At 48.5% G+C, this 12,777-nt stretch overlaps 3 protein-coding genes across 3 annotated transcripts; 1 reads left to right on the top strand and 2 right to left on the bottom strand.

The window, feature by feature from the left end:
- Window positions 1–2,029: 2,029 nt before the first annotated feature.
- Window positions 2,030–2,813, top strand: BDR25DRAFT_387607 (uncharacterized protein; the record flags this gene model as incomplete). Its single annotated transcript, XM_033698068.1, has 2 exons — window positions 2,030–2,188; window positions 2,253–2,813. 2 exons carry the CDS (start codon window positions 2,030–2,032, stop codon window positions 2,610–2,612), a joined length of 519 nt encoding a protein of 172 aa, XP_033550237.1. The 3' UTR covers window positions 2,613–2,813.
- A 2,338-nt stretch (window positions 2,814–5,151) lies between these two features.
- BDR25DRAFT_387606 (uncharacterized protein) lies at window positions 5,152–6,312 on the bottom strand (the record flags this gene model as incomplete). The annotated part of the gene is made up of 5 exons (XM_033698067.1): window positions 5,152–5,231; window positions 5,318–5,485; window positions 5,588–5,780; window positions 5,939–5,988; window positions 6,045–6,312. The coding sequence occupies 5 exons, from the start codon at window positions 6,310–6,312 to the stop codon at window positions 5,152–5,154; spliced, it is 759 nt and encodes a 252-aa protein (XP_033550236.1).
- Window positions 6,313–8,655: 2,343 nt separating this feature from the next.
- On the bottom strand, window positions 8,656–12,403 carry BDR25DRAFT_282913 (serine/threonine protein kinase-like protein). Its single transcript, XM_033688001.1, has 5 exons — window positions 11,571–12,403; window positions 11,341–11,516; window positions 10,914–11,292; window positions 10,462–10,863; window positions 8,656–10,410 (listed from the first exon to the last, which is right to left on the bottom strand). The coding sequence occupies exons 1-5, from the start codon at window positions 12,067–12,069 to the stop codon at window positions 9,053–9,055; spliced, it is 2,814 nt and encodes a 937-aa protein (XP_033550235.1). The 5' UTR covers window positions 12,070–12,403; the 3' UTR covers window positions 8,656–9,052.
- Between the last annotated feature and the right edge of the window lie 374 nt (window positions 12,404–12,777).

Here is a 12,777-nt window from a genome sequence, read left to right as displayed (position 1 = left end):
CTTCTCCCACGACTTGACCCGGCCGGCTTCAGTGTCACAGGACAACACTGTTAGGATCTAGGATGCGAGCAGCGGCGAGTACCTCTAGACGCTTAAGGGCCATAGAAGCTGGGTCACCTCAGTAACCTTCTCCCACGACTTGAGCCGGCTGGTTTCAGGGTCATATGATGACACCGCCAAGATCTGGGGTGTGAGCAGCGGGGAGTGCCTCCAGACGCTCAATAGCCATAGCAGCTTAATCAGCTCAGAGCCTTCTCTCACGACTCCACCCGGCTGGCGCCGGGGTCGGGCGACGACACAGTCAGTCAAGGCTTAGGTTTGAGCCCAGATGGTGTATGAATAACATAGAATTCAGGGAACCTATTATGGCTACCCTCAGAGTATCGACCATCATGTTCAGTGGTATCTGAGAAAATTGGTATTGGAGTTGGAACTGGAAGGGTATGGATATGCAAGTTGAATTCACTTAATACATCCAACGGCCATAGGATATTTATATCATGATTACTTACTATAACGTTACTATATTTTTATTCTCTCTATTTCATGTATATATAGCAGGATTTAGAATATATAGACATCTAAGTAAATTGTTCCTTTCTTAGTAGCCCACTCCTTTTTAGAGACCATAAGAGGACCCTTCCATTTACGAGATATTATAGCCCACACCATGCTTCATGAGAATTGCTTAAATCTAGGGACACAGCACTTAGGCAGGCTCTTCTCCTCAGCCTTTCTTGTCATATAGACCTTGCTGTGGGCTATACTTATTAACATCTTGTTCCCCCTAGCCACAGGTATCCTATTACTTTTTGCTCTAGCTAAGGTGCTCCTAGGCCTATCTTAAGTGATCGTGCATGTTTTAAAGGGGTTTCTCAGTGTCTTTACAGTGGTGGTATAACTCCTTAAAGGCCTTAACTAGTGCACAGCAGCAAGTGTTAATACTATGCTTATAAGCAATCTCCTCCCTAGTTTTGCGTCTCTGTTCAGAGTTCTACGTTGCGTCGCGTATGAAGGTTTAGAGCGCCGTCGTGACTTTTGGGCGGTGCCATTGAGGCTTTGATGGCATTATAGTGTCCTAAGGCAGTTAGATATTGTAGGCTGAGGTATCCCTAGCCTGGCCGGAATCTCCTTCTGCGTTTGGCTATCCTCTCTGAGCGCCCATATTTAAACGCACTCTTTGTACGTAAACCAACAATTTGATGTTTTGGGCATTGTAAAAGTTTTAAACAGAATTCAGAACATCTCGGCGCTGGTAAAACGCTTAGAAAGTAGAGTAGAGCCTTCCACGCACGGCCCTCCCCCACCAAACGCGCTCCTCACCTGTTCATAATGTCCCCTTCGAGGGTGGTGAAATCCGGGAACAACCGAAATCGACAGACGTGCGAGACCCCAAAAGCATGCCAAGCAAGCGTGGAGATCAAACCCCGACCCCGCGTGGCGTCCTGCAGGAATGGCGATCTGGCGCAGCGCTGTGAATTGGGTTAAACCAATAATAGCCATTGATCGACACATTCCTTCTTCCTCCTATCACCTCCCTCTAGCTCTCTCGGGCTCTCTTGAACAATTTGATCGCTGTTTCAGGGCGACATCTTCTCTCCTCAAAACAATAGAAATCTCCTTTCAAAAGTGCATCTGATATTTGAATGGTCCCCTTTCCATCGGTCGACAGGGATTGTAAATGAAGTCATTGACCGGCATCAGCGAACCCTGGTTAGAACTGTTTCCTGATCGACAGGAGGTCGAGGCAAACAATATCGAAACAACGTCATCATTGGAGCAGGTATGGTCGGTGTACCACTGGTTGTGGCGCGCAAGCATCATGTGCTACGTGCCCTGGTACTGTTGCGTTACAAGTATAAAGGGATTCGTCCCGTCCTGGAGGCTGGGATTATTTATTTTTGACTTCCGATGTGCATATATAAACCTGTTGATCTTCTTACGAGGTATCATACCTTTTTAGAATATCGAGAATTGTATTTAGAAGGTTTACATACTTCAAAATTGCGTCAGAGTTCGATTATCCATAATGCGTTTCGCAAGCTTTAGCCTCCTGGCTTTCCTCTTCGCGTCGTTAACTACTGCTCTCCCAACCGAACTCACAAACTTTCTCCTCGTAACAACGAATCAATCAACTGCAACATCCAATTCCTCAACCCTACGAGCCGTATCCGCAACCTCATTATTCGTAAGCCAACCCTCCACATCTTTCCCACGTCCCTCCTCCCCACATCCTCTAACACTCACCCCAGGACCCATACTATCAACCAACCCTCTACCTTCGCCTCACCGGCCCCGGTTATGGTTCTCTCCCCAACTTTACCCTCACCTCCGGCACCCTACACACGACCACCTACGGGCCTCACGGTATCGGGGTCTACGAATACAACTCGACGACCGTGATAGCAGGCCAGCAACTAGGATTTCTAGCCGCGGAACAGCCAGCTGGTAATCTCGCGCTGGATGCGGGGTACCTCCTGACGGTTGGAGGGGAGAAGGAGGGCTGGATGATCTGTAAGGGCGATTTAGAGCAAGATGTGCTGTTTTGGAAGGGCTCGGGGACGACGTGTGTGAGGACGTTTGTACATGGTGTGAGGGATGCTCCGTATTAGACGGCACGGGGAAGAGTGGATAAATGAGGGTTGAGAGCCTAATGGGATCATGCATGAGATAGAAATGGTACAAGGTCACAGCACACGATTGCGATAGAGTGCGGTAATGCTATACTGGCATGTAATGCATAAAATGTAGATTGGAAACCATCATCCCAGTTTAAAAGCATGAGGGATGGAGAAAATAATGGTGAAATTGAGGTAAAGACTGTTCAGCTTTACTGCAGATCAAGGTTCGGGATAGGAAGAAAAGGATTAAAAGTAAGGAAGAGGTAATAATAAATGTCCAAACAGCTCCCATAACTTCTCTTGCCCCCTCCAACAGCTTCCACTACCCAGCATCAAACTCAGTCACTTGTAGAAAGAACTGGCCGAATTCGCATATCCATAAATCTACAATCAGTCAGCCTTGCACACTCTTCGGCTCCTAGGGGAGGGATGCAGCACTTACCTTGTACCACTCCGGAATGCCCAGCCAGCCTGAATCAGATCTCATTACACAACATCGTCCATCCCAACCGCGAGAAAGAAAGGGGGAATCATCTCACCAGGTTCTATCCACCTGACACCCCTCCCATGACAAGAATTCGACACCTAGTTCACCGCATCTACCCACTCAGATGGCTTATACGGGATCTTCGTATACAGACACATATATAACCACATTTCCCTAATAACTATAAATTAGATTGGTGAGCTTGGAGAGCTGTTTGTCATGGCAGGTGAATGAAACAGTGGTTTATAACTACTGGAATCTGAAGGAGAATATTTATGCAGCGTGGCACCGCTAATATGGGGACGAATAAACGTAGACTTTTGTAGTAGGTAACAAGTTCCACCCATAGATCATTGTATTGCTCGAGCATATACCTTGCCCAGACTCCACTTGGTACTTATCAGCCTCCCACAGATATACACCGTTTCATACAGCCTTCTGCAACATACAATCGTAGCTTCAAGATTACTTCTTCTAGCTGAAGCAGACCCGCGCCGTTCGGCATGAGAATTCACCTAGCAGAACCCACAAAGCCAACAATACAAAAAGGAAGGTAAAACCCTTTTCGACGACCTAGTCCAGTCAGTCAACCTGAACTGTCTGGTGACGGCTATAATTCTTTATTTGGTGGGATATGGCCTATTGCAGTCATGTATCGTGCGCTGAACAATTTTCTGTTCTACTACAGTTGTAGCAGCAGTAGAGACAAGCGGGGTGAAAACAGGGAGAGAGTGATGAATCTACCCAAAATGCACAGGTCAGTCACAATCACGAAGCTGACGTCCCAAGCTATTGGGTGTATAGGGATTGGGCTATTGAAGGGAGTTATGGAGGCGAAATTAGCAGTGTTAGTAGATTTGGGGCGAGAGCGGCGGTGGCGGTTTTAGAAGTGATAGTGGTAGCGGAGGAGGCAGTGGTGATGATGGTCGTAGAGGTTGCTGGGGAGGAGACAGCGGCTGCTAACAGGTGAAGAAGAAAGCTCGCAGCTTAGGAGGAGAAATCTCGAATGCTGGAAGACTCTGCATCGTGAACAGGCCTAATTGATTCTTCTCCGAAGGCTATCAGTCCAAGGGAGAGCATTGTGAAAGCTTGACTAGAGGCTTTGCTCGCCATTCGGGCTTGAGATGTGAATATCGTTTAGACGTAGTTTCGGGTCGAATTAAGGCTGTAAACCGATTTGAAGATAACCTCTCAAAGAAATGTCCCATAATGGTGGGCACGCGTCGTCGACTTCACTGCTCTATACATGTACGGGGATCGAACATGTCTATGCAGTGTAATCTAGAAACTTCAAATCAACAAATTTGGAGACCTTCTGCCTGCCGCTTTCTCAGTATTGAGCCTGTGCATGCTATGGCCATCGTGTGTTGCTGCTATTACTCTACTTTCCATTTCTCAGCACTGGCCTGACTTGGTAATTGTGCTGAAAAAGCTTCTTAGCAGCGTTTGATATCTCAGAGGACGTGAAAGGGCGCAACCCCCAGGGATAGTCTCAAGCCGGACAAAAACTTCTTTGTGTATCGTCTTTGGAGAAGGAAAAGGCACTGGGAGGAAACTCGTAGTTGATCGCTTATCGACATTGATTACTATATTTAGCAACACGTGGCTGTACTGCGCCATCGAGTCATACATATATCGAAGTTCGAACAAGCATCGAACCCAGACATCGAACCCAGGCATCTATGGGTATGAATTTATCCGGTATGGTGAGGCATAAAGAGTGAAAGGATGTGGGCAAGGGGTCTCTTAGCCAAAAGGCCTAAAAGCGTAGGTAAATTTGCGTTGGCATCTCTAATCCCCAAGCTCCAACAGATCTCCGCACCTACTTGGATTGCGCCAGATAGCCACAAACATCCTACCAACATACTCCTAGCCCTTTATCTGCTCTGCTATGTCCCCATAGACATCATTAAAGCTTACACCCTCCAAGTCGTTGATGTCCCAAAACACTAGTGGCCACCCTTTTGCAGCCCAACACATTGTCCCAACACCTCCGCACCCAACAATCGACAAGCCACCCACATTCTCAAGAAGCTCAACCATCTAAACCTTTACCGTGGCATTCACAGGCTGCACCGACTTGCTAAACGCGGCCGCTACAGTGCCAACCGGAAGAAAGATACCTATGCTAGTCAGAGAGTAACCACACCACCAGAGACCTCACATCTCGATCATAGTGGAAAAGGGAATAAGAAGTAAAATAACGTACCCCACTCTCCTTCAGCAGTAACCTGCTTATTCAAATTCAAAGTTGCTTCGTTCTCCTCAGCCTCAAACTCCAACTCCCCAAGGGACTCGTCGACAACGAAAGTACCGGTGACGTTGCATAATTTGCCCACTCGCGTTTGAGCAAGGTCGACGTTGGTGAGTGCAGGACCTATGGATTTTATTATGTTAGCGATAGGGCCTGAGTTCGAAAAAGTATTGTACAACTTGACCGGCTGATATGGTATGAAATTGGAAATGATAGGACACGCACTCGTGGGATCAAATATATAATCAATCTTCGACAGAGTCAACCCCGCACCTTTACTCTGCTTAAGAGCGACCTTAAACGAGCTTGGTTCCACTGCGACGAAGCCAGCCGGTGGCGGAGGAGGCGTTTTGTTCTCGGTCACGGTTAACTCATCGCCGGTGGGGGCTTGGAATTCGTATTCGAAGGCTCCAATGGCCTGCATGATGAGTTGAGTTAACTTGGAGCTGGATGTTTGGGAATGTAGGGAAGGGAGGAGGGGAATTACGCTTTTGGTGAACTCGGTGTCTTGCTTGATGTCGCCCTGGCTAGGTAAGCTGAAGGATCTATTACATGCGAGTGTTGGTAGAGGCTTACCCCTTGAAGCGTTGTGGGAGTGTCGAACTTTCCCTCGATTCTAACTTCATCTAGACTGTGTGAGTAGTTGTTCGACATGCTCGCACATCTCCTAGGGTCTACATACTTTCTCCTTCTCCTTCCTTCCCATCCCCTTCTACAGCAGCTCCACCAGTAGCAGACTCGGCAGCAGCTGGTGGTGTAGCTTTAGCCGTAGCATTGCTTGCTTCTTTCCCTCCCTTCCTGGCCTGATTGGCAAGCAAGGTAGCGCCCTCGATTTCATTCAGCTTTTCCAGTGCGGCAGCAATGTCAAAGCGCTGGACTAATCTCTGATTAGGCAACGCAAGGACGGAGCTAAGCTTGACAGCAAAGAGAATGAAAATGGTAAGGCGCATATTGGATATTGGAAGCAGTTGTAGATTCAATGGAACGAACGACAAATGCAGAGTGACTCGGCCGCAAGAAACGAACTAAGCAAAAAGGTGAAGAAGCAGATTGAACCAGCCAATCTAACAACAAAAAAAGATATCTACATTCTAGGGGGCCACCCACCCTCATTATCCCCTTTATACAAACCCTCCCCCTCTCACCTAGAATCTTGGCACTGCCCCCAAAAACGCCTTTCGCCCAAGGCCGCAAGAGTCCTACCCCCCAAAAACCCACTCAACTCCACCACCAAGACAATACCACAGTATCACTATGCCCAGTAGCGCCCGCCATTCTGCACTGTGCGGCCTTAGCCATCCACATCCGTTTGTCTCCATGTCACTTGGCTAAATACTCGACGCGGCCAAGTGATTGGGACTTGGCTAAACAGTGATGGGGCTTGTCATGCAGGCGTAGCATACCTCACCTAGAGAAGCGAATATCGTAAAGCGGAAAGATCATCACTTAGTTTTCTAGAGGACTTCCGGAATCCGGCACGGGCCCGGAGATTTCATGCTTTGACAGTGGTTTATTGTAGCAAACAACTATCCAAGCTTCTTGGCTTGGGCTTGGTAGGAGAGATGGTGTTGGATAGGGTAATGTGTCGCGTGCCTCATTGAAAGCGGGCTTGTTACAGTAGGAGAAGCGCCTACAGGGGAGGATGCTATTAGGTGTGCCTAGTATAGGAATCGAGTGTTGGTTTCGCGCCATGGAAGGAGTAAGCGTATGGAACCCTTTGGCACCAGAGAATAAAAAAAATTCCAACATTTGCTCCGCCTCCGAAATCTATGCGAACCAAATCAATGATAAAAGCAGCCAATCCCCTAAACCAACCCTTCTTAACAATCTACAGTGCACGCAAGCCATAAATGCCGTTCCCGTTCCCGAACCCACCCACCTCTCCACCTCATAATGCTATATGTCCGATTCGACAAGCCCTCGGAAACTGCCAAGAGAAACTATTTCCGTCAAGACATCCTGATGTGACAAGTTTGTGGATCCAATGGCAGGGTTGCGGGCTATGAAACACGACAAGCTCCTTATCCGATCCGCTGCTACAACCCAAAATACACAGCTTCGGGCTTGGTAATCCGGCAAATGGAGCGAGTTCTGTCTCGAATAGAAAGAAATACAAAAGATTTGCCTCAAGTTTGGGGTGTATTTATCTTCTGCGAGACATTCATAAAGGAATATATGAGGTGTGTTAGCGGGCGATCAACAACCTGTACTAAGTGACGGCTCCTCCCAGTATCTAAGAAATTTCCCGCAAGCCTGCCAATGAAATGGAACTATCTACTATCCTCAATCAAACCCTCTTCCCATTGTTGAGTGATTAGGCATGTTAAATTCACTTCTACTTAGAATGGTGACTTAGAGCAGCTAGTTGTATTCTTGTGGAAATACATGGTGCTCTTGATGCCGAAGTGCAGTTATACGTGCTTTCACTTATATAGACTCAGTAGTAAGCATACATTTGATAGTTATCTTGTACTTCCTAATTTCATCCAGGAGTTTCTTTGTCCTATATTCAATTTGAAGGGCCAAGCGAGGGAAACCAATGTTGCCTTGATCTTTCTTTTTCGACCTATTTCTGCCCGGTGTTAGGATAATTTCGGGAGGGAACAGCTCAATAGAATAAATATATTGTCTGAACCCCTAGATAACTCCACGCGAACTCATGAGGCTGCTGTCTATTTAGGACACTCCCTGGGCATGGGCATTGAGGAATTCCAAATCCTGAACGATTGTCTTTAGGGTTGATACCCCGAGTAGAATATCGCGGAGATCCGAGGGAACATTATTTAAGAATTCGATATAAAATCTGCAAAGGTTGGTGGCTTGGGCTGTGATTTTGTTGACAGTGATTATACTCGCTGCAATAGCATGCCCTCAGCTATGTGGCTGCTCGAGGAAACAGAGACGTATCGCGAATTGACAGTAAGGTTTTGCTGAAAATTAAATATTTAGGAAGATCTAGATGTTTGATGAAGTGCACTCTTAGCTTCTAATGTAGGAAGGAAGCTGGGAATGTGTCGAAGCCTTGCAAGCCGCATGGCTGACGCTCAAGCACCAAGCCAACGAGACCTACGGATCCGTAAGGCGACAGTCGGCCGTAGCTGAGTATAAGGTTCGTGAGGCCGAAATGAAAACTAGAACTCCCAGTTCCTTGAACTCAGAGGTCGAAATAGGTGAAATATAGGGAAGCTGAAAAGAAAAGTGACGTGATGTGTACTATCCAGAGGCTGAGAAAGAAAGCTGCTGCAATGTGCACAGTGCTACTAAATCATGTGGTCGGTCACAACCCATGATTGGTTGGTACGAAGAGTGAAGCAAGCCACTATTGCAACTACGAAACCCAGCTCAAATGCCAATTTTCTTTTACATTCGTGCCTAACAGCTCGTGATCCTCGTAGGATCAAAATAACCGGTTGGACAATGACTAGCAGTCTACCTACTTTAGGTGACTTGCAGAACCTTTGAATATACAACCTACCCAAACAACCATTGCACAATTCTGAATGGAGTTTTCACACCGCCAGGCGGGCATCATCAAGCCTAGCCATTGTAAAAGCCACTCTTGAAGAAAGACTAAGAAAAACACATTAAGGTGCAATCCCCATTTCCTAGCTAAGGAAATTCATTATCATTTATGCCTTCTATTAAACACACTCACTTCGTAGAGAGATTTGTTTGCTATCTCGTGGAATCTCATGGCTTGTATGGATGCTGGTCATGCGGGGATGGCGATCGATATGGGTTGTTGGAGCCGGTGTTAGGACTCTGCGGCAAGCGAGGAGCCTGGACCGGACGCTGCATCGAATAGGCGAAGGCGTTGCCCTCCGGTGGTTGAGATCCTACGGGTCGGCTCTGGGAGCGTGGTGGAGGGGGCATTGGCTGCGATGGCTGCATTTGCTGCATCCGTTGATACTCAAACTCTTCGACGTGCCCGGTCGAGACAGAACTTGGGGAAGCTGGCTGGGTGCGCTGTTGCGGAGGTTGGGCATAGTTCTGTCCAGAGGTGCCTGTGTGTGGTGACGGAACTACTGGGATTGGAAGGGGAGGCATGCCTTGGCGGGGTTGGTCGAGGGTAGGGCCTTGCTTGCGTTTTCCCCTGTTGCTCTCCTTGTGCAATAGTCCACGGACTTCGTCGAGATCAGGACGGGCATCGGTGCTGGGACGGCCGAGAGTGCTGACATCATCACGATTGTTCCAGGTATCATCGCGGACGGGGTCCGCGCCTGGCTTGCGATTATTTATCTGGTGAATAGCTTGGCCCTCTGTATTGCCAACGCCCAGGTAGTCTGTGCTGGACGACTTGCTATTGTCCTCCTCTCTGGGATTAGGTTTCGCGGTAGGGTAAAGTCGCTTGGCGTCCTTGTCCTGGTTGTACTTGTCCCGAGCCGCGATAGCATCTGCGGGAGAAATGGCAACGGACCATGACGGCTTGCCAGCATCGCCCAGAGCAGCGTCTCCGCCACCTGGACCATAGATTGGAATCTTCCGGAGAGCCAAAACGAGAGCACACATGAATTTGGAGCGGCGAGATGCGCGAAGAGCTTCATTTGACCAATTGCTCTTGTGTCGGATTTCGCATCGAAGCTCGAGCTTATTCATCTCGGCAATGCTGACAACCTCAAGCTCCATATCAGAGTGGAAGTCGCGGCTGTTCGCAGGATCCCGAACAAAGGCTTGCATCTCCTGCTTGAGAACATTTACATCCTCAAAAGTTGTGTCAAAGTTGACAAATATGGAGACTTGTTCTCTCATGGCCTTGCTACGGGTGATATTCTCGACCCACAGGTTGTTGAGAACGATATTGGGGATCTGTACCATCTTGCCATTCTGCACTCGCTTGAAGACAGTGTACAAAAGGGAGATGTGCTCGACAGTAAGTTGATCGGTGGCCAAGTCCACACGGTCACCAATGTCGTAGGGGTGCTTGACGAAGAGGAAAATGCAGGATCCGAGCACCTCCTGGCAGGTTGCAGCGAATACGAACGAGAGAGAGAGCAATGCAGTAGCAGATGTGGTGAGTGTCCCAACAAAACTTGGGCTGAGGAAGGCAACTACGGAGGGTTAGTCCACATGTATCTCTTACGACATATCTTAGTACTTACTGAAGACGAAGATGCAGACAATGAACACGATAGTGAATAAAAGCCCATCGAGGGCATTGATGGCTTGATCAACATCGTGCATGCTAGAGGCGATCGATTTGCGCTCCCGTCCATATTCAGTGACGGTAAGGATCATTTCTTCAAGACTGATGTCTCCATTCCCATCCCGATCAAGAGCAGAAAAGCATTCTTCAGCCTCATGTTGACGGCCAGCTCCCAAGACTTCCATCAAATCTTCCTGGTACAGGGAGTCCTTGCCCTCGGCAACAAAGGACATCCAAATCCGCCTTGCTAAGGCCTCGGCAGACCGGTTCTTGTCTAGTGCCTCGAGGACAATTGAGTGGGCCGAGTTCGGGTCCAAAATCTTCTTGCCGGTGATTTCCTGGGCGACGGTACCGAACACTACAGCAAGTTAGAATATTCTGTACCTATGATAATATAAAGTAACTTACCAGAGGTAACTTTGTCTCCAAATCTTCCCACATCCTGAAGCAGCCTCATTGGAGTGCCTGAATTGGAACGACCGCGGGTGCCAAATGTAGTTTTCTTACTTCCCAAGGTAAGCTGAAGAGAGTCCTGGATAATGTAGTCCTCCTCCGCGAACTCGTTGCAATAAGCGGGGAACAATTGTCTGGAAGCGTCGTAAAGCTGTCCCAAGAGATAGATATTACGTTTTGAATCTTTGATCTTTGCATCGAATTGCTTCCGGTGATAGCTTATGCTGATCAGCTGGATCAAGATGCGCTCCCCAAGAACAATGCAGGATGAAATCAATGCAGCTCGGAGAACGCTAATCATGGTATCTCGCCAACTGCGAGGGGTTTTAACGAGCTACATCCAGCGTCAGCATACAATTTCGCACATGGGCATATGACATACTGTTGGAAACGTGACCTGTGTAACGATCATCCAGAAGACGATGGAGAGCGGCTTTTCTATAGCCCTCAACAGCAATGCATATTTGCGCACGCCGGGGCTTACAACACCAATGAGGAATTCGAAAATATTGGGAAGGAAGTGGGCGACAACTTTGCAAGCCCACAAGCTCAGCCAGACTATACAGGTGAGTTAGCCTACGAGGTTAAAATATTTCAGCTATGAATACCTACCAATCTCAATCCAGATCCAGAACAGCTTCTCATCCGCTCCGCCAATGGTGTGCTTTGGAGATCCAGTCTTCGAGTCCTTCTGATTGAGGACTGTCTCGGAGAGGATGATGGGAATGGCTAATATGATGGCTAGGGGGGCGACATAAATCATGTAACGAGTGACAATACTGAAATTCAGAATCTTGGTGTAGAATTTGCCCATCCGGTTGACGGCTGGCTTTTCAGGGTCTCCATCATCGCCAGGACGAGGAGCCCCGGACTTAGAATCGATTTTCTGAACCTTTCTCCTGCCCGCATGTCGGTGGAACAGGCCGCTCTTCTCCGTGTGCTCCTCGTGTGCGGCCGGGGAGTGCGAGGGCGTGTGGCTGACCACCGTCTGGAGGGGTATGTTTTCGGGATTCCCCATGTTGTCTCCCGTTTCGTTACTGTTGGTATTCAATGGCTGAAAGCCCTGGCGAGAGAGTCGAAAGGATGGAGATTTTTGGGGGTTGTTCGGCATAGGGTCAGCCAGGGACGTGTCGTCACGATTGCCGAACTCGGTACAGGCAAGGAGTGTCGTGACCCGAGACGAAGGGGGAGGGGGAGGAGGGTGAAGGAACGCGAGAGCGGGTTGGGGAATGTGCTTCGAGCACCAAAGTGAGGGTGGTGTTTCTTCGTAAACCAAGAGAAGAGATGGATAATAACGACAGCAATTGAACGAAGGCCTGCCGACGGTTCGAAAATGAATCAGTGAATAACTCGCAGGAAAAGAGGGCGAAGAACTCCCCCAGAAAACAACGCGGTGAGAAAATGGCCGCGTTGAGGCTTACGTAGGGGAAAGAATTCAGGGAGCGAGCTGCTCTTTGAAGGTTTGCGAGGGGCCTGAGGCAAGCGAAAGCAACGCTATCCCGGACTTCTGCAGGAACCGCGCCACCAAAGCTATTTTGAAACCACTAGCGGACCGAGCGACAAATCACCGCCAGCCCTGCGTCGTACCGGCCTTCGCCGCCAACCTCCACACATATCTGTTGAGCGGTGACAAGATGACAATCACTACGCCGCCGCAAATCTGTTCACTCAACCGCCCACAAGCGTGTCACCAGGAAGCCAATGTTGCAATCCTCTCCACGAAAGCGCCATCCTTCTGGAGGGATCCGCTTCCAGACGTGTCCCTCCATTGCACCCCTGAGTTGGTGAAGATCTTGAATACCTCCTTGCCAAGGTTTCC

Source organism: Lindgomyces ingoldianus (genome assembly GCF_010093535.1).
Source record: "Lindgomyces ingoldianus strain ATCC 200398 unplaced genomic scaffold BDR25scaffold_9, whole genome shotgun sequence".
Taxonomy (NCBI): Eukaryota; Fungi; Ascomycota; class Dothideomycetes; order Pleosporales; family Lindgomycetaceae; genus Lindgomyces; species Lindgomyces ingoldianus.
This window is presented reverse-complemented; position numbering and strand designations above follow the sequence as displayed.